The sequence below is a fragment of the Homarus americanus genome, unplaced genomic scaffold, assembly GCF_018991925.1.
Source record: "Homarus americanus isolate GMGI-L3 unplaced genomic scaffold, GMGI_Hamer_2.0 scaffold24523, whole genome shotgun sequence".
In the NCBI taxonomy this organism is placed as follows: Eukaryota; Metazoa; Arthropoda; class Malacostraca; order Decapoda; family Nephropidae; genus Homarus; species Homarus americanus.
In genome coordinates, this window is record NW_024744357.1 from 469244 (window position 1) to 492921 (window position 23678).

Here is a 23678-nt window from a genome sequence, read left to right on the forward strand (position 1 = left end):
TAAGAAACTCGTTTAGTTTTCTGCTATCATATAAAATTATCTTATAGTACCAACTTACCAAATGCCGTTACATGTATCATTAATATAATTTATAATGCATTTTTTTTACACACACACACACACACACACACACACACACACACACACACACACACATATTTTCCCGTGTGATTTTATCAAGATTTATCTTATCCACGTTTTTGTTTCCTTCTGTAGTCATCAACACTTGCTTGCCTCACGTATAATATAGTTAGTGTCGGTATCGCCGATAATATAACTTCTCATCCACTTTATCTTTGAAAAATATTTATATTTTTTTTTATTTTAAGTGGTAGTAGCTTAGTGGGCCTCGGGGCCTCCCAGGATGACATAACTTAATGCCTCAACATGGCTTAATCCAGCCATGGTGTTACCAGATCACCTGCCTCCTATGATGCAGGTTGGCTTGGGACGAACTTTGCTGTAGGTTATACATTCTAGGACTAAAGTTATGGAGAGCTGCAACGGAACCTACACTGGTGACCTCTGGCAATGAAGAAAATTTTAAGTGCTATAGGGGTATTTATCCATATATATGATTTTCAAAGTGGTATTTTATTTTATTTTATTTTGATTTTTAAACATAAGTTTTATACTATTATATTCGCATGATATCATAGTTTCACACACACAGTGTGTGACCATTCATCTGTCAACAGTGTGTGTGTGTGTGTGTGTAACCATTCATCTGTCAATAGTGTGTGAGTACTTATGCAGCTGGCATCAATGTGTGTATGTGTGTGTGTGTGTGTGTGTGTGTGTGTGTGTGTGTGCGTGTCTTCTTGCGTGCGTGCGTGCGTGCGTGCGTGCGCGCAAAGGGTGGTGTAATGCGTCAAGTGTGGCAGTATTATGTTAGTGTTAAGGTGAAAGCATTGCTTGCTCCCTCTCGCTTTCAGCTACTACCGCTGGGTAGCCCTCGTGGTGAACAGGGAAGTAACTTGCATAAGTCCTCCCCTGGCAGTGCACAGCCTCTTCATCATCAAGACCCTGTTGTACCTCCTCGTCGCATCACACGGTAACTGGTTGCCTCGTGGGCCCAGGCTAGACCAGCAGGGGATCTCAGAGCAGTAGTAGGCCCCAGAGAGATGGCGCATAGGCCCACTTGCATGTGGACACGTCCTGGCGCCTACCAACCACTGCCCCGCTGCCTTGCGGATTAACTTTGGTAGGTATAAAGCTACGGCAGTATACCCCGAACGAAAACTCTGCGGTGGAGCCCTGCATCAGGCAGACATGCTTACAGAGCTTCAACAAGACCCCAACGGCAGTATAGGAGGAAGAGGTGACCAATATGAGAACACAACGACTACACCGGCAGATGAAGGACAGGCATGATGGATAGGCTACTAAGGCGAAACCCAACAAACTCGGCTATCGGCAGTCCATTGCAACTCTCCTTCTCCCCTGTCGTTGCAACACTTGCACCACAGGATCAGGAAAAGGGAGAGCCAAGATGTGAGGTTCCAGCCTGTGGTCCTACCTCACCACATAAATCAACTCACGTACAGCCATCATCCAGCTCATCATACTTCTTATCATCATCAAATCCCCTATACCCCCAACGGACGAGTGGTGACGGGGACAGGCAGAGATGACTTCCTGGAATCTCTAGTTACAACTCTGCACATGGGCGGCATAGATAAGATGGTCGTTTATGCACTGGGATCTAGGCAGCAGTACAATCCGGTCCTGTCTATGAGACTGAGCAGCCCTCTCGAGGACCCACTCTGCTCACCCCACATGGGGAGAGGGCTAGAAAAGGTGCCCTAAACATTGCTTGCCTAAAGAACCATCCTGACTGGGCAACCGCACCCAGTAAGGTCATCCGTATGCGGTCGAAAACACAATCATAATCACAGATCCAAACAAAAACAAACTATACGACCTCTTATGGTCGCTGCATGGAATGTCAGGACCCTTCTGGATACTGGCACAATTGAGCGCTCTGAGAGAGAAACTGCCCGTGTGGCAAAAGAGCTGGCTAGGTATAACATCGACACAGCAGCCATTAGTGAGTCCCGGCTCCCAGACGAGGGTCGACTCACACAACGGGGGTCTGGCTACACCTACTTTTGGAAGGGTAGTCCTGCTGTGGAGAAAAACCGCATTTATGGAGCTGGCTTTGCCATCCGCCAGTGTATCCTACACAGGCTAACTGAAATGCCTGTTGGGATCAACGAGCGCCGCAAGACGCTCAGAGTCCCACTGAATCACTCGTTATGTCTTCTCATCAGTGTATACTCCCCAACACTGGATTCAGAGGAGGCTTTTACGCCGACCTTGACATAGTGTTAACTTCTATCCCCAGAAGAGATAAGGTTGTGATCCTAGGTGACTTCAGTGCCAAAGTTGGCAGAGAATCATAGGAAGAAATTGACGGGAGAAATGTAATCCTAACGGCCTACTCTTCCTCAGCAAGTGTGCTGCACACAACCTCATTATCAACAATACCTTGTTTAGGCAGGCCAACAAGTTCAAGGGTTCGTAGCATCACCTACGATCTAACACTGGCATCTCATTGACTACGTCATTGTCAGAGAAAGAGATCGCCAAGATGTCCTTATCACCAGAGCCATGTGTGGATCATACTACTGTGACACTGATCATCGGCTCGTCAGAGCCAAGCTCTCACTTCACATCGCCCCTAAGTGGAGAAGGCAACAAGCCCCCAGAGGAGATTTTAACACTAAGATCTTGGAGGATCCAGCAGTAACACATGCTTTCAGAGAGCAGCTCGAACATGGGCTGACAAACAACCTGGCAACAAACAACCCAAATCCCAGTGCCGAATGGGGTATTCTCGACACTGTCATGACAAAAACCTACAGAGACCCTCGGCCAGATCCAAAGAATACACCTGGACTGGTTTGAAAAAAATTACTCGGAAATCAATGTAGTCGTCGATGATATACGTGCTGATTTAACTGACTGACAGAACAACCCTCAGTCTCGAACCAAAGCTGATACCTTCTGCAAAAAGAAGGCGGCAGCCCAACTCGAACTTCGCCATCTAAAGAATGGCTGGTTTAAAAATTAAGCATGTGAAACACAAAAACTTGCAGATCAACACAAGATGTGCGAACTTTTCAATTCCACTAAAACTTTTTAGGGGCCAATCACGCATGGTGCAGCCCCCCTCCACTCATCCGACTGTAACTCCCAAATTAAAGACGAAGACGGCATCCTTCAACACTGGAAAGAGCACTACCATTGGCTGCTTAATCAAAACAGCGATGTGGATGTCCTGACTATCCAGTAGATCCCTCAGCATCCAGAGCTGACCCACCTCAGCTATCTTCCTTCTCTGGATGAGGTACCTACTGCCATCAAACAAATGAAAAATAACAATTCTCAGGGCCTGATGGAATCCCAGCCGAGGTCTATAAAGCAGGAGGACCTCTGCTTACCAGCCGTCTCCACTCTGTTCTGGAGTATATATGTATAAAGGAAGAAATCCCAAAAGCTTTTAAAGACGCCTCCATCGGTAATAATTATATGAACAAGGGAGACCTATCAGACTGTGTCAACTACTGTGGGATCTCGCTGTTGTCTGTAGCTTACAAGATTATTGCCGGAGTCCTCCTAAACAGACTTTTTATTGAAGTGGAAAACTTTCTCCCAGAATCTCTATGAGGTTTTACACCATCACGTGGCACCACTGATATAATCTTTGCTTCCCGCCAGATACAGGAAAAGTGCAGAGAACACCGTCGTTCCTGTACATGGCCATCACTACCTAACCAAGGCCTTCGACTCGGTCAACAGGGAAGCCCTCTGACGGAGCCTCAGCCGTTTTGGCTGCCCACCAAAATTCATCGCCATTGTGAGGCAACTCCACGATGGCATGAACGGCAGTGTCCTGCACAGTGGCACTCTCTTTTCCATTTTCTTGGCTGTCTTCCTTACTTGTGCCAGTGCCAGTTTAGCTGGTGGGGTGGATATCCAGTACTGGATGAAGGGTCTTTTCAACATATGACGACTCCAAGCAGGAACAAAGGTATCAGCAGCTTTCATTGCTGAACTTCAGTAGGCAGACGACCTCTCACTTGCTGCTCACATTGAACGCGACCTACAGGAGATCCTGAACACCTATGCAGATGCGTATGTACTCGTACACTTCATCCTTGAGGTGAATGTACGTATGACTCGGATTCTCTTCCAGTCTGCCCCTGGTTCAGCCACACCTCCGCCATCCATCCAGGTTAACGGTACTACCATCTCTAATATTACCCACTTTCAATATCTTAGCTTCCATCTGTCCACCACCGTAGACATCGATGAAGAGATTCAACATCGGATCAGATGTGCATCTCAATCCTTTGGCAGATTCTGTACCCATGTCTTCAGCTGAAATTTTCTACAAAGCTACACATATGTCGATTAGTGGTCTTCCCAACCGTGCTGTATGGAAGCGAGACATGAGTCACATGCAGGGGGTACATGAAATCTTTCACCAATGTAGTCTAAGTTCTATCCTTCGAGTTCGCTGGGAAGACAAGAGAACAAATGCCAGTGTTTTTGCTGACACCAACTGTAGAAGCATCGAGGCTACCATTTTCCATGAATAACTATGCTTGACTGGCCATGTTACCCACATGGACGACAGTAGACTGCCAAAGCATATAGTCTGCAGTCACCTAACACATGGTAACTGTAACGCTGGCAGGCAGCAGAAAAGGTACTGTATAAGTATAGTCTTAAGACAAACCTGAAAACGTTCTAAATCAACTTCCTCTCCTAGAAGACGATCACTCCACACTGTAACACTCGGAAAAGCACCACACGTGAAGGTGTCAATACTTTTGAGTTATTCCAATTGCATACCGGTATACCGAGGCAGACAAGCACCAATACCGGGAAGACGCTGATGCTGCACCTCCCACAGTAGATGTAGCCCTCCACACGTGTAACATCTGTGGACGGCCCTGCCTGTCCCGTATTGACCTCTCGAGTCACCTCAGAACTCACCAACGAAGGTGACATCATTAATAACTCCTATCATTGTATCATAGCTGGATGATAGTCATACTCAATTCCGAAAGTAGTAGTAGTTGTGTGTGTGTGTGTGTGTGTGTGTGTGTGTGTGTGTGTGTGTGTGTGTGTGCGTGCGTGCATGCGTGCCTGCGTCCAGACAGCTGTCAAGTGTGTATATTCGTATGTGGGAGAACACAAGGAGCTGATGTTGGTACAAAGGATAAATCACAAGGAGACAACATGAGTGTGTGTGTGTGTGTGTGTGTGTGTGTGTGAAGGTATCTAGAAACCATGTTGAGTTAATTTCATTGTAGCATGCAGGGACATACACAACTGCCTCGAGGAGGAGAGGCAGTTACTATCAATGTGTAGTGGCACATAGGTATGATAGCAGTGTAAGGATGATAACTCCGTATTAGTTCAACAGGACATATACACTTTCTATTTTCTTGATATGACCGATTTAACTTCACCGTGTAGGTACACTCGCAGCTACCAGCACTATGTGGGGACGTAGGGCACTGGGGTTGATCTAAATGCAATTCTAGTTTATTTTAATTGAGTTTAGCTAGTATGGTCATATCTTACATTTATTTATTTGATTTTTTTTAGTTTGATGTAGGCCATTATCACAAATATACAAGATCTGCCGTTGTGATATGCCAGTAAGTCTTTCGTCTGTGTCTTCCTCAAAGACACATTAAACTTTAAAAACACAAATTTACAAACAAAATAAAGGAAAACTCTCTCTCAGTCAAGTGGAGACAATATAAGATGGTCAATTAAGAGCAGATCTTGGATACTGATGATTCATGCTGTCCAGAAGCTTCTACCTGCGTCCTCCTTACCTGTAGTTTATAGATTGCATGCCCGCTTTTGGATTTTCACTGTCGTAGCGTTGAATTCTCTGTGCCAGGTTCTCAAAGATACGTGCTTTATTTTTTATTTAATTGGGTCTAAGGAAGAGCATCTAAACACGGTAGATTCTAAAGGCGATCTCGACATTATTCTGGCCACCACTGTCTTGTCGTGTCTTGTTTCAGCCAGTCAGATATTTTCTTAAAAACCCAGTTACTACCAGAATAAAGTTTGCTGACGAATCTTTAAGTTTCCTGGTCCTGGTTCTTTGAAATTACTTTGTACTGTACTTGTGGAAGTAGATATTGTGTCTCGCCTCTTGTTGGCCTCGCGATGTACTGTAGCTCTTAGACTTGTATGACAGTATAACATTACTTTGTGACAATTTGTCACTGTGTAGTTAAATGTAACAGCTGGTGTTGTAGGGTGACAGTGTAGATCATTAAGTTGAAAGTGTCAGTGGTGATGAGATTATGACGACGCCCTACGTGAACAGTGACGCCAACAATACGCCTGTTTGTTTTAAGCAACTTGTCCTAAGGATCACAGCTGTCGTGCATCAAGACATTGTAATCCATGACTTGTGTGCGTGACATTATGACAACTGCTTCAGGTGACTGTATAATGAGTGTGTGTGTTTCACTGGACTGTAAAGGATGTATCAGAGTATTATGACAGCTAGTTCTTATGAATGTAGCACATACGTCGTGCGACTGTCATTGGGATGTCAAGCGATTGACAGGTGTGTAATGAAACTGCAACTTAAGTGTCAGCAGAATATGACCTTGTGCAATGAAACTATGACAGATGAGTTAGGAGAATGCAACTTACCTATTAGAACAGTGTTGGCACATCTGAGAGGTAGTGTAGGTACAGCTATTATAAGCATAAACCTGTGTTGGGGTAATATGATCCCGAGTGTGTGTGTGTGTGTGTGGGTGTGTGTGTGTGGGGAGGAATGATGCGAGTGTTGAGCATCGATGGTTCGGTGGATGTAGGTGTAAGGGACTTAAAATGACATGAATCTACAGAGAATGAAAGAAGTTAATAAATAAGGAAGGAAAGATAGTGTAGATAATACATACTGTGAGGTGTGAAATGCAGGACGACTGGAGTAGGGGGTAGAGAAAGGGAGCTGTGTAGGGACGGCATACTTATGTACCATGTTGACGTATCGTCGGTGGTGGTAGGCGCTCAATCTGCTGGAGGGACAGCTGCCTGAAGGGGACGACGTAGAGGACGACACCTTCTTGCAGCGTCGCCGGCGCCGCTCATCAGCGTGGGGAGCAGCTAACGGGGCACAAACACCCGAAGATACCAACACTCTCACCCCCACCGACACGCCCCGCTCACTGGCTGAAGACGACGAAGAAGTGGCCACAACCCCGGTGCTGCCTCACGTTATCTCTTGCTGCTCTCCTCGTGCAATGCTCGATGTAGCACCAACACCGCCCACACCGCCTTCACCGCTCACATTTTCTAAACTGCCCATACCCGCCACGACCCACATTTGCCGCATCAAACATTACCTTAAAGTCACAGATTATATGCGTTCAGTGCGTCCTGGCGGGCCTAAATGACCATTAAATAAAGAATTAACAGGATGATAGTGTGCAATAAATAGAACCAATTTAAGCATCTTTGATATTGTGCGTTGTATGTAGCGGGAAGTACGACCAGCTGTGTACACCATCACCTCCTCCCCCCCCTTCCGCCTCAGCTTTGTGTGTTGGTGTACTGTTGTTGTTCCTCATTATCTAAACGTTTTCAGCAAGTAAATAACTGTAGGGTCACACTGAGCCTGGTTTGAGCCTAAGACACTCTGGCTTGAAGTACAAATCTCGAGGCCGCTTATGCAATGAAGTCAAGTGTGATCGACGGCCTTGAGGTGTGTTGTGATTCTTTTATTTTCATGCAAGGAACACACCACAATGAACCAGAGTTATGCCTCATCATCATTAATACCGCACGCATGATTCAGCTACCGTCATGCCATGTTTACAGAGCAAATATCCCAGCATTCAGTAAGTGTCGTAAGATGTCAACTTTGAGGTCACTTGTGACGAACTAAATGTATGACTTATTAAATTAATTATTTTAAACCACTTAACAGGTATCAGAATAAACCCCCGCATGTCTCACACGTGTTGTTCAGTATTGTGTCACCTCATGTAGTTAATGTATGCTTGATAAATAAATACCAGTATATATATATATATATATATATATATATATATATATATATATATATATATATATATATATATATATATATATATATACAGTATGTATGTAAACATGTATTTTCGAAGATACATATATACGTACATAATAAATAATAAAAGATAAATCAGTACAGTTGTTGTTTTTAACAGAGATAGTTTGTGTGTTACTGTTATGACCACCAGTTAAGAGTCCGCCAGGGTGATGCTTGCATGAGCTGTTTCGTGTTTGGTATTTGTTGTGTCAGAGAACCACGGTGATGACTCCTAGTAATAAGTAGTTAAATGTTAGATAAGTAAAATTGTTTCTCCTATTATAAGTTTAGAAATTAACGTAGAGATTCTCAGTTTCTTAACTGGAATGTAGTACTATTATTATTCCCCAAGTGAAAAATATGTAACTCTTTGATGTAAGAACAACTGATAATAATTATGTAGAACAATATTGGGAATAGGTTTAACAGCACATTACTCAAAGCAAAAAAAATAATGTATGAATTGCACGTAGACAGTTGTACCAGCAGGAAGCTCTTGTAGAACACTGGGGAGGAAGTCATTGTAGAACACTGGGGAGGGAGTCATTGTAGAACACTGGGGAGGAAGTTATTGTAGAACACTGGGGAGGAAGTCTTTGTAGAACACTGGGGAGGAAGTCATTGTAGAACACTGGGGAGGGAGTCATTGTATAACACTGGGGAGGAAGTCATTGTAGAACACTGGGGAGGAAGTCATTGTAGAACACTGGGGAGGGAGTCATTGTAGAACACTTGGGAGAAAGTCATTGTAGAACACTGGGGAGGGAGTCATTGTATAACACTGGGGAGGAAGTCATTGTAGAACACTTGGGAGGGAGTCATTGTAGAACACTTGGGAGGAAGTCATTGTAGAACACTGGGGAGGGAGTCATTGTAGAACATTGGGGAGGGAGTCATTGTTGAACATTTGGGAGGGAGTCATTGTAAAACACTGGGGAGGAAGTCATTGTAGAACACTGGGGAGGAAGTCATTGTAGAACACTGGGGAAGGGTCATTGTTGAACACTTGGAGGAGGAGAGAGTCATTGTAGAACACTTGGAGGGAGTCATTGCAGACACTGGGAGGGAATCATTGTAGAATTTGGAAGAGTCATTGTGGGACACTGGGAGGAGTCATTGTAGAACACTGGGGAGGGAGTCATTGTAGAACACTGGGGAGGGAGTCATTGTTGAACATTGGAGGAGGAGTCATTGTAGAACACTGGGGAGGGAGTCATTGTAAACACTGGGGAGGGTTATCATTGGAGGAGAAGTCATTGTAGAACACTGGAAGGGAGTCATTGCAGACACTGGGGAGGGAGTCATTGTTGAACACTGGGGAGTATCATCATTGTAGAACACTGGGAGGTCATTGTAGAACACTGGGGAGAGTCATTGTCATTGAGGAGGGAGTCATTGTAGAACACTGGGGAGGGAGTCATTTTTTATCATTGGAGGAGGGAGTCATTGTAGAACACTGGGGAGGGAGTCATTTTTTATCATTGGAGGAGGGAGTCATTGTAGAACACTGGGGAGGGAGTCATTGTAGAACACTGGGGAGGGAGTCATTGTTGAACACTGGGGAGGGAGTCATTGTAGAACACTGGGGAGGGAGTCATTGTAGAACACTGGGGAGAGAGTCATTGTAGAACACTGGGGAGGGAGTCATTGTTGATCATTGGAGGAGGGAGTCATTGTAGAACACTTGGAAGGGAGTCATTGTAGAACACTTGGAAGGGAGTCATTGTAGGACACTGGGGAGAAAGTCATTGTAGAACGCTGGACCAGAAGGGATCACAGTCAAGGTGATCCTACAGACGACATACAGTAGACCACAGCTGTGGAGACCATTAACGGGTGAACCAAATAAATACATGTTCCAAAACTGGATGTCGTAAGAGGGTTTGCTTCAAGTTTGTTTTTGTCTCACGCGAAATCAAGTTTTATTAAAAGATAGGATGCCTGTCTTCTCGATCTCATTGGAGTATGTGTGTATGTGTATACAGGCGACGAAGGTGATGGAAGGGCTCTTACCCGAGGAGCAGGCGCAGCAACATCACGGCAGGCGAGAACCTGACCCAGACACCGACGAAGTGCAGGAGGTGAGTAGTGTTTAAAGATGCTATAAAGGGATATAATGTTGATCAACACACATTATACTGTAGGTGTTGCGGTAAAGATAATACTATATATATATAAATAAATAATATACAAGCCTTAAACATCCACAGACTCAACAAGCACCCATCCAGGACCACGTACACCGACTCTTCGTCTTCTCGATGATGTGGAGTGTTGGGGCACTCCTGGAACTGCCTGACCGGGCCAAGCTGGAGGAGCACATATTCTCTGATTACACGCACCTTGACCTGCCACCCAAAGGTTCCAGTGGCAACGAGTCTATGTTCGATTACCGGGTCGACGACAATGGTACACCAGGTTATTCTTAGTTCTCCTCTTGCTTCTCTTTCTCAACCTCATTTTCCGTTCCTCTCTTCCTGTTGTCCTTCTTTCCATCCCCATTTTTAATTTCTTTCCTTCTCTTTTTCTCCCTCGTTCCGAATTCTCTAACTCTCATTTACCTCCTCTCCTAATTCTTTAACTCTTCTTTTCCTCCCCGTCCTTAATTCTTCCCCCCCCCCCACCTCTCTTAATTCTGTTACTCTCTCTCCTTCCCTCCTGTTTCCCCACTTGTCCCTCACACCTTGTAATAGTGGATGATAGATTATGGCTGCTCACACCTCTTATTTAGTGTTTACACCCTGGCCGTGTGATGATTACATACACATGTGTTTCCCACACATGAATTCCGACACATAGAGTATGTAAAGCACTGTATAGCCGTAAATATAGATAGAGAATATTTTGACGTGAAAAGGATATCAATTGCGCTGTTTACCTGAGAATTTTTTACAAAACCAATGAAACCTAACCTAACCAAACCTAACCTAACCAAACCTAACCTTACCCAACCTAACCTAACCTAACCTAACCTTCGTAACTGAAATCTTTGAGCTTCAATTAATGATCTTAGGTTGTATTTTCGTAAGTTAACGTAGTTTGCTTAGATGTGATATGCTCGATTCGTCTTGATTTTTAATAGAACCTCACAGCAAAGTTTAATTTACGTGATGAAATTAATATTTTACGATGTAAGACAAGATTTTCCAGTCTCTCTATTCTTCAGGATACTGGCAACACTGGGAGACTAGAGTGACTGAGTTTGTGTATCCAGACATTGGCACCCCTGATTACACCTCTTTCCTCGTCCCCAACGTCGACAATGTCAGGATGGATTTCCTTATTCACATCGTCGCCCAGCAAGGAAAGGTGAGGAAATAGGCCTGTACAAAGAGGGATTCGGCATTTCAGTGATAGAGATAATCTCAGTGTACTTCATACCTACAGTACAGTACATAAGAACAAAAAGAATAAAAAAAAAAAAACTGCAGTGAGCTTATTTGTCCATACAAGGCAACTAACTCTGTTTATACCCAACCCATTGTAGCTCGTATATCTGCCCAGCCTATACTTGCAGTTTTCCACCGATTTCGAGTTAATGGAGGTTGTGCTAACTTGTTCTACTCATCCACAACTCTAATTCCAGGCCATGGTTTGCCTCAATCCCACCTAAATATAAATAAGTCTAATTTAAAACCATTGTTACGTGTTCCCTCCTGATTTGACATACTGTATTAAGACCTTAGTTTACACATTTAACTCCAACACTCACTTATACACACACCAATCATATCTACCCTCACTCTACGTTTCTTAAGAGAATGCAAATTTAGTTTTTTTAATCTGTCTTTTATTCAAGGTTTCTTATTCCCGGGTTTTGCTTTATCATCCTCTTCTGAATGCTTGTCCTTCTCCTTTGAATATTCAGTGATGTGCTTTTACGAGTGAACCGACCTGCCGCCTTTGCAAACAATGATCAGCTTTCATCAAATACACCCATGCACTTCAATGAATACAATGATGCATTCTCATTAATATAATGATGTACTCTCATGAATACTGATATAACTCTCATTTATACACTGATGCGCACTCATTAATGCTGATACACTCATAAATCATTGATACATTTTCAATAACTAACGCACTTATAAATACTGATATAACTCTCATAAATACACTTAATGCACACTTGTGGTTGTGAGATTGTATGTGAGTAAAAACGCCTGGTATTGTTGTAGGCCGTGCTGCTGTTAGGTGAGCCGGGGTCAGCCAAGACGGTGACCATCAACGCCTTCATGAAGAAGTACAACCCGGAGGACCACTTATGTAGGAACTTCAACTTCTCCTCGGCCTCCACGCCTCTCTACTTCCAGGTAAGGTATTAGGTACTGGTGAGACCCATGGAGTAGAGTTTGTGAGAGTGATAGTGTAAGAGTGTGAGAGTGTTAGTGTAAGAGTGTGAGTGTTAGTGTAAGAGTGTGATTGTGAGAGTGATAGTGTAAGAGTGTGATTGTGAGAGTGATAGTGTAAGAGTGTGATTGTGAGAGTAAGATTGGGATAGTGAGAACGATAAAGAATGTTAAACTGTGAGTAAGAGAGAGAACATGATAGAGAGAAAAAAGAACGAGAGAGACATAGAGAGAATTAAAGAGAGAGTGAGTGTGAGTTAACGTCAGTGAAAGAGCGAGAGTGAGTGAGAGAACTGGAAGGAGTGACAGAGCTATAGTGCGTTTTTTCCCAGCTGAGAAGAAATGCCCCGCCCCCTCCTCAAGAGTTACAGCTGATTGGCTGTTTCTAATCTGTTCTATTTTGTTCTGAAGTAATGATGTATTTCTAAATGAGTTTATTCATAATCGTTGGGATGACTATTCAGGACGAGAAAGAATTTTAGCAAAATTATATAAAGATACATACTTTTATTATTTCAAACATGAGCACGAAGGAAGTTTATCAGAAATCTTTTATATCTGAAGTAACTGTTTAACTTTGGTAGCAAATTCACGCTTTTAGAGGACGCATTTAATATATATATATATATATATATATATATATATATATATATATATATATATATATATATATATATATATATATATATATATATATACTTATTTTTACCAACAATAAGGCATACTAACACAAATTACGTATCAGTAAAACTACATTATGCAAAAACTAACATTTTAAAAGATCAAAATCAAATTGAAATATGTCAGCAGAGGCGGGAAATATGACTGCGAACACCTTCATATTTCCTGCCTCTGCTGATGGCTGTGTAATAATACATGCATGCATATACATGCAGACATACATAAAGACACATACATACATACATACATACATACATACATACATACATACATACATACATGAAGAATTTTCTTTCAGTCTGACAAGTGTTCTTTGATGACCGTTCTTGTTGATTCATCAATACTGTACCATCCTTTTCATAAAAAAGATATTAATATTTAAATATTGGAAGAAAAATATAGTTAGATCTTTCTCCAACGTTGAAGCTTGGCGATGGAAGCACGAACTGTATCTGTACGAGTGATAAGATTAGATTCTCCACCCTGGAGCTTCGAGCTGATTTTGTTCAATTGGCCAAACACATCAACGAAATAGTCTTTGTTTCAAGCTTTGTATTCTGAAGACATAATCTGAATGTCTTCAAAATTATGCATCCATGGTATATGTAGTTTAGTAAGGTTAACTCACCATGCTTGCTTTCAACCCGTGGGCCTCCTAAATTAAGACAGTCCGTAAAGAGTGTGGATTATTACGGTCAAGGTTTACATGGCGTTCCTAACTGAACTGGTTCGTTATTGATGATTCTGATAATGATAACCTCAGCTAAGACGAAGTAGATATACTCTCTCGGGAACCCCTTTGTCTTTGTTGATTAATAATAATAACGGTGTGTATATCTTATTATGAACGAGTATTCTTGAAAGCACGATCCAACTTATTACATTATATTGTCTACCAATTTAGATATGCTGTTTTATCAAAGTGTTCTTTTGAGATAGGAAATGAAACCACTAAATCATACCTAACCTGCCTAACTAATTTAAATCGAACATGTTCTAAGATCGCTAAGATGGAATAATTAAGTGGGTGAGGTTAGGTTGGTAAGTCATGTTAGGAAGCTTTGTTAGGTTTGCAAGGTTAGGCCAATATAGGTTTGGTTGGATAGGTTAGGTTAGGTTGGTGTCATGTGTTTTATAACAACCTATTCACTACAATTATAACCATCAATGCTTAATAACCATGTATCGATGAACTGAGATGAGACGTGGTATTCGGGTACTTGACAGAGGACCATCGAGAGTTATGTGGACAAGAGGATGGGCAGCACCTTCGGGCCTCCGGCAGGGAAGAAAATGACAGTGTTTGTGGACGACCTCAACATGCCCCACATCAACGACTGGGGTGACCAGGTGAGCTGAACAACCTAGTAGATACTGGTTTCTTTCTCTTAATAAACAAGCCAGTAGACATTGTTTAACTTTTTGGTGCAACATCAGTGGAGGTAAGACTGAATATATCTAAATTATAAATTTATTGTTGTAATTTAATTCTTATATTCAATTATTTCATTTCCCGATGTTGTGTTTAATTTTTAACCAATTATCAGTTTGCTCCATCCTCCTCAGCCTACTAACGAGATTGTGCGTCAGACAATGGAGATGGGTGGGTTCTACAGCCTGGAGAAGCCAGGGGACTTTACTTATGTTGTAGACTTGCAATTTTTGGCAGCAATGGGACACCCTGGTGAGTACGAGTGTCGGGGGTGTGTACAGGAGCCATCCAAAACTTACATAGGTGTTAGTCTATTATTAAAAAAAATATTATGTTAATAAGAGTACTTTGGCAGAGAGAATACTTTCGTTATTCCAATACATATGTTTGGTACTGAATGCTCATTGCAGGTGGCGGACGTAACGACATCCCCTCGCGTCTGAAGCGCCACTTCTGCATCTTCAACTCGACCATCCCCTCAGAGAATTCCATCAACAAGATCTTCGGTGTGATAGCTCGAGGACACTTCAGCAGCAAGCGAGGCTTTACCCAGGAGGTGCGCGACATGGTGGAGAACCTTGTGCCGCTCACCAGGAAGCTCTGGGCACATACTAAGGTCAGTCCTTCCCCGTGGAGAGAACTGATTTAGACCTTAAAATGAACAAAACAAGTTTCATTTTAAGTTCCTCAGAGCAACAAACTGTCTAATGTCTTAATACAGCAATCCAGTTTATTATTTCCTCTAGTATATGTACCATCGAAGCAAGCATTCTGTACAACAAACCAGTACCAGTCTAAAATCATCTGTACAACAAGCCAATACTACCTAAATGGAATAAGATTGTAGATACTCTCATTTCCGGAGTACATCAAGCTAGTAAAAACAAACAGCCAGTGAGTGACGGTGAATTTATGTACCCCACAGAACAAGTTGCTGCCTACACCAGCCAAGTTTCACTATGTGTTCAACCTACGTGACCTGTCGCGTATATGGCAGGGGATGCTGGGAGCCGCTGCCAACGTAATTACCTCCTCCGACTCCCTCCTGGCCTTATGGCGCCACGAGTGTTGTAGGGTCATAGCTGACAGGTGGGTGTTGTATGGTTATAGCTGACAGGTGGGTGTTGTATGGTTATAGCTGACAGGTAGGTGTTGTATGGTTATAGCTGACAGGTGGGTGTTGTATGGTTATAGTTGACAGGTGGATGTTGTATGGTTATAGCTGACAGGTGGATGTTGTATTGTTATAGGTGACAGGTAGGTGTTGTATGGTTATAGCTGACAGGTGGGTGTTGTATGGTTATAGCTGACAGGTGGGTGTTGTATGGTTATAGCTGACAGGTAGGTGTTGTATGGTTATAGCTGACAGGTGGGTGTTGTATGGTTATAGTTGACAGGTGGGTGTTGTATGGTTATAGCTGCCAGGTGGGTGTTGTATGGTTATAGCTGACAGGTAGGTGTTGTATGGTTATAGCTGACAGGTGGGTGTTGTATGGTTATAGTTGACAGGTGGATGTTGTATGGTTATAGCTGACAGGTGGATGTTGTATTGTTATAGGTGACAGGTAGGTGTTGTATGGTTATAGCTGGGTGTTGTGGCGGTTATAGCGACAGGTGGGTGTTGTATGGTTATAGCTGACAGGTAGGTGTGTTTATAGCGACAGGTGGTGTTGTGGTGGTTATAGCGATGGTGGGTGTTGTGGCGGTTATAGCTGACAGGTGGGTGTTGTATGGTTATAGCTGACAGGTGGGTGTTGTATGGTTATAGCTGACAGGTGGGTGTTGTATGGTTATAGCTGACAGGTGGGTGTTGTATGGTTATAGCTGACAGGTGGGTGTTGTATCGTTATAGCTGACAGGTGGGTGTTGTATGGTTATAGCTGACAGGTGGGTGTTGCATCAGGTCTAATGCATACAACGGAGATGACTCTTTCTCTCACAGGTTCACATCACCCAAGGATGTTAAATGGTTCGAGGACGCTCTGGTTAATGTGGCCCAGCAGGAGCTCGGGATGCGCTTCACCAAACTTATCAACACCACCCACTACTTCGTCGACTTTCTCAGGTCGGTCTTTGGTGGAATGATTTTCTTATTTTCAGCTTCTTATTTCAAAGTATTTTATTATAAATATTTCCTTGGGCTAAAATTTGTGTAATATTTGTTTTTTGTATTATGATAATCTCTACATTGAGGCTCGATTTCAAGAAGTAGTTTAACCCCTTGAGAGCTAATATTGGTCGTCTACAGATTCAGCCATTTTCATCTGTGAGTTTCACTTTCTTTCTCAGAAAGTAAAATTATCTTCTGAGAGTTAAAATATTTTCCGCTGAGAGTTAAATCATCGTCCTCTGAGGTTAAGCTATTGCCTCTAAAGGAACCTGGGGTGGTGTGCTATACGGCTTACGTCATTCTTAGCAAAGTGTTTGTAAAGGAGGTAGAGAGAGAGAGAGAGAGAGAGAGAGAGAGAGAGAGAGAGAGAGAGAGAGAGATACTGAGAGAGGGAGATACTGAGAGAGAGAGATACTGAGAGAGATGAGTTTCAGGGATGCCCCAGAACCCACCGGGGACGAGGGCGAGGACCTGGACATGGAGATGCCTAAGGTGTATGAGCCCATCCCCTCCTTCAGCGCCCTCGAGGACCGCCTGCAGATGTTCCTCTCACAGTACAACGAGATGGTCAGGGGTGCCGGCATGGACCTCGTTTTCTTCACTGATGCTATGATCCACCTCACTCGGGTAGGTACAGTATTATTGATTAGCCAAGTCGTGTTGACATATTGTTCTTACTAGTGATTTTCACCCCATGTAAGATTCCCCATGACATCATCCAGGTGAGTTATCTCAGTAATCTTGTATTCTTCCACCATAAAAGATTCCCCGTGACAAAGTTGCCTAGAAATTATCGAGAATTAACTTTTATCGTTGACATGAGGATAATTAGCGTTTTAGATATTCTGTTCTCTTTCTTAATTGAAAGTAGCCAGTATTCTGGCTGCTGTTTATTGCTGTCAGGTTGTATTTTGAAGTAAGTATGACAGGATATTTTGACATACGACTTACGATGTGTAGTTGTGACCTTTCACTATGGCAATAACACTGTTAGGTTGTAACATAGTACTGTGGTACCTGATAGTGTTGTAACATGGTATCAACAGTGTACCTGTGTAGTGTTTTAACATGGTACTGTTTGTTACCTGATAATACTGTAACATGGTATCAACAGTGTACCTGTGTAGTGTTTTAACATGGTACTGTTTGTTACCTGATAATACCGTAACATGGTAGCGACTGTATTTAGTACCTGTTTAATGTTGAAACATGGTAACGTTTGGTACCTGGTTACATTTTAACATGGTTCTGTATGGTACCTGGTATTGTTGTAATATGGTGGTAATATTATAGTGAGTTGAATCAGATATTATGGTCAGGTTGTTATAACACTTTAAAGTTATGGCCACTTGTAGTTAGTCACTTAATTATTTGAAGCCACTAAGTGGATCTGCTTGTCACTACGTACCAGACTGCTGGGCACCATGCAAAGGTGACCGTCGTTTCTGCTATGGGGTGTTTGTAATACATACAATATGGTGCTATAGTCTGCTATACATATAACATATTTTCAGCCCCCTCCCCCCCTCCCGACCCGACTTTATTCAGTACAGTATTCAGATAATATATTACACGAGGTCCTGTCCTGGTGTGTTACAGACAGATAAAAACATGCATTTTCATATTATTATATAATAATATTTTCATGCTAATTTTCAGTATAAACAAATGCATCCATTACTTATTGGGTCATAAAAGTCGTAAAAGGACACGATATTTAGCCTCTAGGTCATCCCCTATCAACCCTAGATTTGGTGAATGTTTCGGAATTCACGAATCGATACTCAAGGAGTTCACATCTCCTGGGTAGGGTGGGCAGACAACCCTGAGTGTACCTCGCAGAAAAGTCCCCAACTGCACATGGTGGTATTGTGAAATAGTACTAACAATAAATGGTACCTGGTAGTGCTGTAACTTAGTACTGACACTGTGCGGTGTTCACAGATCTCCCGCATCATTCGTAACCCAGGAGGTAACGCCCTGCTGGTGGGTGTTGGCGGCTCCGGCAAGCAGTCACTCACTAAGCTCGCCTCTTTCATCGCCGGCTACAAGACCTTCCAAATCGCCCTCACCAGGTAGATCATACTTAATAAAGTTTAAGGAAAGGTAAAAAAAAAAGTCCGGAACTTAAAATACTGTTGAAAATGTCTGTAATTCTGATTTTATGAATTTATATTGACATTTTGACCCAAGAGCTTAGCTACACTGTTTCTGTGGTAAGAAAATTCAGTCAGTCAGGTTTAGGTCCTACACTATAATTAACTTGTCTGAACAAAAGATGTATCTGTCGTAATCTATTTGAACAGTTAAATTCTGAACCTCTAACTTTTAGGTCCTATAATACGACAAACCTGCTAGAAGACCTGAAGGTGTTGTACAGGACGTGTGGGATCCAAGGGAAGGGCACGACATTCATCTTCACGGATCAGGAGGTGAAGGAGGAGGCTTTCCTAGAGTACCTCAACAACGTATTATCATCAGGTGAGTGATCCAGGTGCTGGTGAATCCCACAGTGGGCGGATCCTGCCGCCAATGGATCCTGCTGCTAGTGGATCCTGTTGCTAGTGGATCCTGTTACTGGAGTATCCTGCTGCTTTTGGTAGGACAAAATAACATTCAACTTGGTATGATAGAATTTCCGCTTGATGTACTCTCCTGGTGCCCTTACCTGTCACTCTCCCTGACCAATTTCTGCTGCATATCACATATCGTTGTGTATATTGTCAAGTTTAACACAATTTCCTGGATATACAGAACTGATGTTTCTCCAGAAAATTTAATTTAGTTCTTAAGATGTTGAGAAGTCTGTATACAGACGGTTTTGGAGGCAGTGAGTAGTCTGTATAGAGACAGTTTGGGATGTATTGAGAATTCTGCAACATTGGAGAAAAAATCTTCATTGTCAATCTTGGAGGTACAGTACATGTACAGTATTAAGAACATTATGGTCGGGTCTGAAGGTGTCCAGTAATATGTCCAGTTATTTTTTTAAGTAAACATGACTACACATTTAGATATGACAGTTGTGAGGACAATTTAAATATATATCCGAAATTCATGACTGACGAGGTGTGTTAGGGAGATATATGTTTAAACACATCACATTTTTGTATAGACCTAGTTGTTTACATTCAAGTGTTTAAAGACTGCATGTCAATGATTTTTAGCCGCATAAATATAACAAAAGCCTTCTTCACACATATGCACAAGCACGTTCATAGATACACTATAAACCTAATTTTTTGCACACACACACACACACACACACACACACACACACACACACACACACACACACACACACACACACACACACGCACGCACGCACACACACGCACGCACACACACAGACACTTCGTCTTCAGCCTCCATGAGATGAGGACATTATAGGTGCTGTTCTGCTGACGCCTCCATGGTCTTTTGGACCATGGATGTGGTCTGCCACCCCTCCACCTTTCCCCATCTCCTCTTCCCCTCAAGAATTTATCAACATGTTTCCATCAACAGTACAGTTCAAAAATTGACGATCAACCCACACTTGATAAGTAAATCGACAATTTCAACTCAAAGGAAATGGAAATAAGTGTATAGAGTCAATGCCCTGTGATCAGTGGTCACGGACTACCAGTATAAAGCCCTCACCACCCAGGGGAGAAATATGAAGTTCCAACTTCACCAGGAGAGAAACGAGGACTCTCAACTCCATCAGAGGAGAAACGAGGACTCTCAACTCCATCAGAGGAGAAACGAGGACTCTCAACTCCATCAGAGGAGAAACGAGGACTCTCAACTCCACCAGAGGAGAAACGAAGACTCTCAACTCCATCAGAGGAGAAACGAGGACTCTCAACTCCATCAGAGGAGAAACGAGGACTCTCAACTCCACCAGAGGAGAAACGAAGACTCTCAACTCCACCAGAGGAGAAACGAGGACTCTCAACTTCACCAGAGGAGAAACGAAGACTCTCAACTCCATCAGAGGAGAAACGAGGACTCTCAACTCCACCAGAGGAGAAACGAAGACTCTCAACTCCATCAGAGGAGAAACGAGGACTCTCAACTCCACCAGAGGAGAAACGAAGACTCTCAACTCCATCAGAGGAGAAACGAGGACTCTCAACTCCATCAGAGGAGAAACGAGGACTCTCAACTCCACCAGAGGAGAAACGAAGACTCTCAACTCCATCAGAGGAGAAACGAGGACTCTCAACTCCACCAGGAGAGAAACGAGGACTCTCAACTCCATCAGAGGAGAAACGAGTACTCTCAACTCCATCAGAGGAGAAACGAGGACTCTCAACTCCATCAGAGGAAAGCGAGGACTCTCAACTCCTCAGAGGAGAGCGAGACTCTCAACTCCATCAGAGGAGAAACGAGGCTCTCAACTCCATCAGAGGAAGCAGGGACTCTCAACTCCATCAGAGGAGAAACAAGGACTCAACTCCATCAGAGGAAACGCAACTCATCAGGGAAAACGAGACTCTCAACTCCATCAGAGGAGAAACGAGGGACTCAAGCTCCATCAGAGGTGAAACAAATCAGAGGTGAAACTCAACTCCATCAGAGGTGAAACGAGGACTCTCAACTCCATCAGAGGAGAAACGAGGACTCTCAACTCCATCAGAGGAGAAACGAGGACTCTCAACTCCATCAGAGGAGAAACGAGGACTCTCAACTCCATCAGAGGAGAAACGAAGACTCTCAACTCCATCAGAGGAGAAACGAGGACTCTCAACTCCATCAGAGGAGAAACGAGGACTCTCAACTCCATCAGAGGAGAAACGAAGACTCTCAACTCCATCAGAGGAGAAACGAGGATTCTCAACTTCACCAGAGGAGAAACGAAGACTCTCAACTCCATCAGAGGAGAAACGAGGACTCTCAACTTCACCAGAGGAGAAACGAGGACTCTCAACTCCATCAGAGGAGAAACGAGGACTCTCAACTTCACCAGAGGAGAAACGAGGACTCTCAACTCCATCAGAGGAGAAACGAAGACTCTCAACTTCACCAGAGGAGAAACGAGGATTCTCAACTCCATCGGAGGTGAAACGAGGACTCTCAACTCCATCAGAGGAGAAACGAGGACTCTCAACTCCATCAGAGGAGAAACAAGAACCATCTCCAACACCATGTAAGCTGAGACACCTCGGCCACCAGGAGCACGCGATTGCTGTGTAAATATGTGTAGACTGTAACCAGCCGGAGAAGACTGCACCAATGTGTGAAACCTCCTATATCTAGGGAAGACGTCATTATAAACTCACAAGACAGTTTACAAAACCGGCGTCCCTGTCAACACTGAGATTACTTCCATATCTACAGTTAATTTGTATGTCTACTCCATGTACTTCTCTTTTTTTTTTTTACTGAAGGTTTTCATCAATCAAGTGACCCACTCCCCAATTTCACCATGTATAACTTTTATCATCTCTGATTATTGTATATATTCAACCTTTAGTCCTCCGTGCTCTTTCAGTAAACCATTAATTATCTTTACTAATAATACTACTATTAGAAAGATTAAAAATTCTAGACAATTTACCCTAGAGGTTCTGGGTAATATGCATTTTGTTTTTCTTTTTGTTGAATAACACGGACAGTTTAAGATTTGGAGATGGCAAAAGTTGTGTCTGTGTAAACAAGTGTGGTCTTCTTTAGGTATGGTGAGCAACCTGTTCAACCGGGACGAGCAAGGCGAGATCGTGAGCGAGCTGATCCCCATCATGAAGAGGGAACACCCGCGCCGCCCTCCTACCCCTGAGAACGTCATGGATTTCTTCCTCGCGCGCACCCGCCAGAACCTGCACGTCGTCCTCTGCTTCTCCCCCGTCAGTTTTTCCTTCGTTATATAAGACACTTGTCCCTAAATACTTGTACTCTGGACCAAATGTCCACATGAACAAATTTATACACACCGACTTCAATTGTAACTTTAAGTTCCAGTAAGTGAAGTGCTCCCTCCTTTCACGTTAAGAAATGTCCCTAGCATTTTTCGGTTTATATCACAAGATTACTTTAATCTAATAATATCAGTTTGATAATACAGTAATGTGTTTACTTAGAAATTAAGAAAAATAATATTTCAGCTACATTACGGTAGTCTAAGATTCCTGGTGAGCCAATAATATTAGAGGTAATTAACATCAGTATAGCGGTTCATATCCATCATGGGAGATGCCGCATCATCCACTCCTCTTAGAGTAAAACTGGCAAAACAAAGCAACCAAACCTAATCTAACCTCTCTAATGTTACTTAGTGTAAATATGTTCAGGGAGACAATTAGGTTAGATTAAGTAACATTTGCTTAGCCTGTTTTGCGTTTTGTATAATTTTCACCAAAAGATTAAATTTGGGAAATCCAAATTTCAAGACGGTTAAAAGACAAAACCTTGTTATGATATTTGTAGAAGAAAACCAGCGAATAGGTCACAGAGCAACTACGATAATGACATTCTTAATAACCTTACTGCAATTAATTAAGGCCTCCAACACCATCAGGTGGGTGAAAAATTCCGAAGTCGTGCCATGAAGTTCCCGGGGCTGATCAGCGGGTGTACCATTGACTGGTTCCAGCCGTGGCCGAAGGAGGCGCTGGTAGCCGTGGCTCAGCATTTCCTTGACGACTATGAGATCATCAGCACGGCGGAGGTGAAAACCAGCCTGGTGAAGGGCATGGGCACCATCCACGATCACGTAGCCCAGCTCTGTAGCGACTACTTCCAGAGGTTAGTAGTCCTGTGACAAGTACGACGCATACCATATAATATCCCTGTTTCTTATTTTTGTATGCCCTGTATTAAAAAGGTACAAGTTATACAGTAGATATTTTGATACCCACTCGTTCTCCCGTGCCTAAAATATTTTTGAGTTAAAGCATGAGGTCAGTCGAGATTATGTTGACAAGAAACTACCGATACTTTATTAAGAAACTAAATAGTGAGGCCCAAATAAGAACTGTGAATAAGATAACC

At 42.9% G+C, this 23678-nt stretch overlaps 1 protein-coding gene across 1 annotated transcript in view; it reads left to right on the plus strand.

Annotated features, from left to right (window-relative positions):
• LOC121877743 (dynein axonemal heavy chain 5-like) overlaps window positions 1-23678 on the plus strand; it is a 118351-nt gene that overhangs the window by 75233 nt on the left and 19440 nt on the right. The window contains exons 34-47 of the mRNA XM_042383599.1: window positions 10114-10209; window positions 10339-10537; window positions 11295-11437; window positions 12310-12444; window positions 14389-14511; window positions 14728-14845; window positions 15004-15209; window positions 15519-15682; window positions 16536-16658; window positions 17138-17330; window positions 18648-18778; window positions 19036-19184; window positions 22365-22534; window positions 23206-23432. Coding sequence (XP_042239533.1) covers window positions 10114-10209; window positions 10339-10537; window positions 11295-11437; window positions 12310-12444; window positions 14389-14511; window positions 14728-14845; window positions 15004-15209; window positions 15519-15682; window positions 16536-16658; window positions 17138-17330; window positions 18648-18778; window positions 19036-19184; window positions 22365-22534; window positions 23206-23432 — 2177 coding nt within the window. The remainder of the gene's footprint in view (window positions 1-10113; window positions 10210-10338; window positions 10538-11294; window positions 11438-12309; window positions 12445-14388; window positions 14512-14727; window positions 14846-15003; window positions 15210-15518; window positions 15683-16535; window positions 16659-17137; window positions 17331-18647; window positions 18779-19035; window positions 19185-22364; window positions 22535-23205; window positions 23433-23678) is intronic.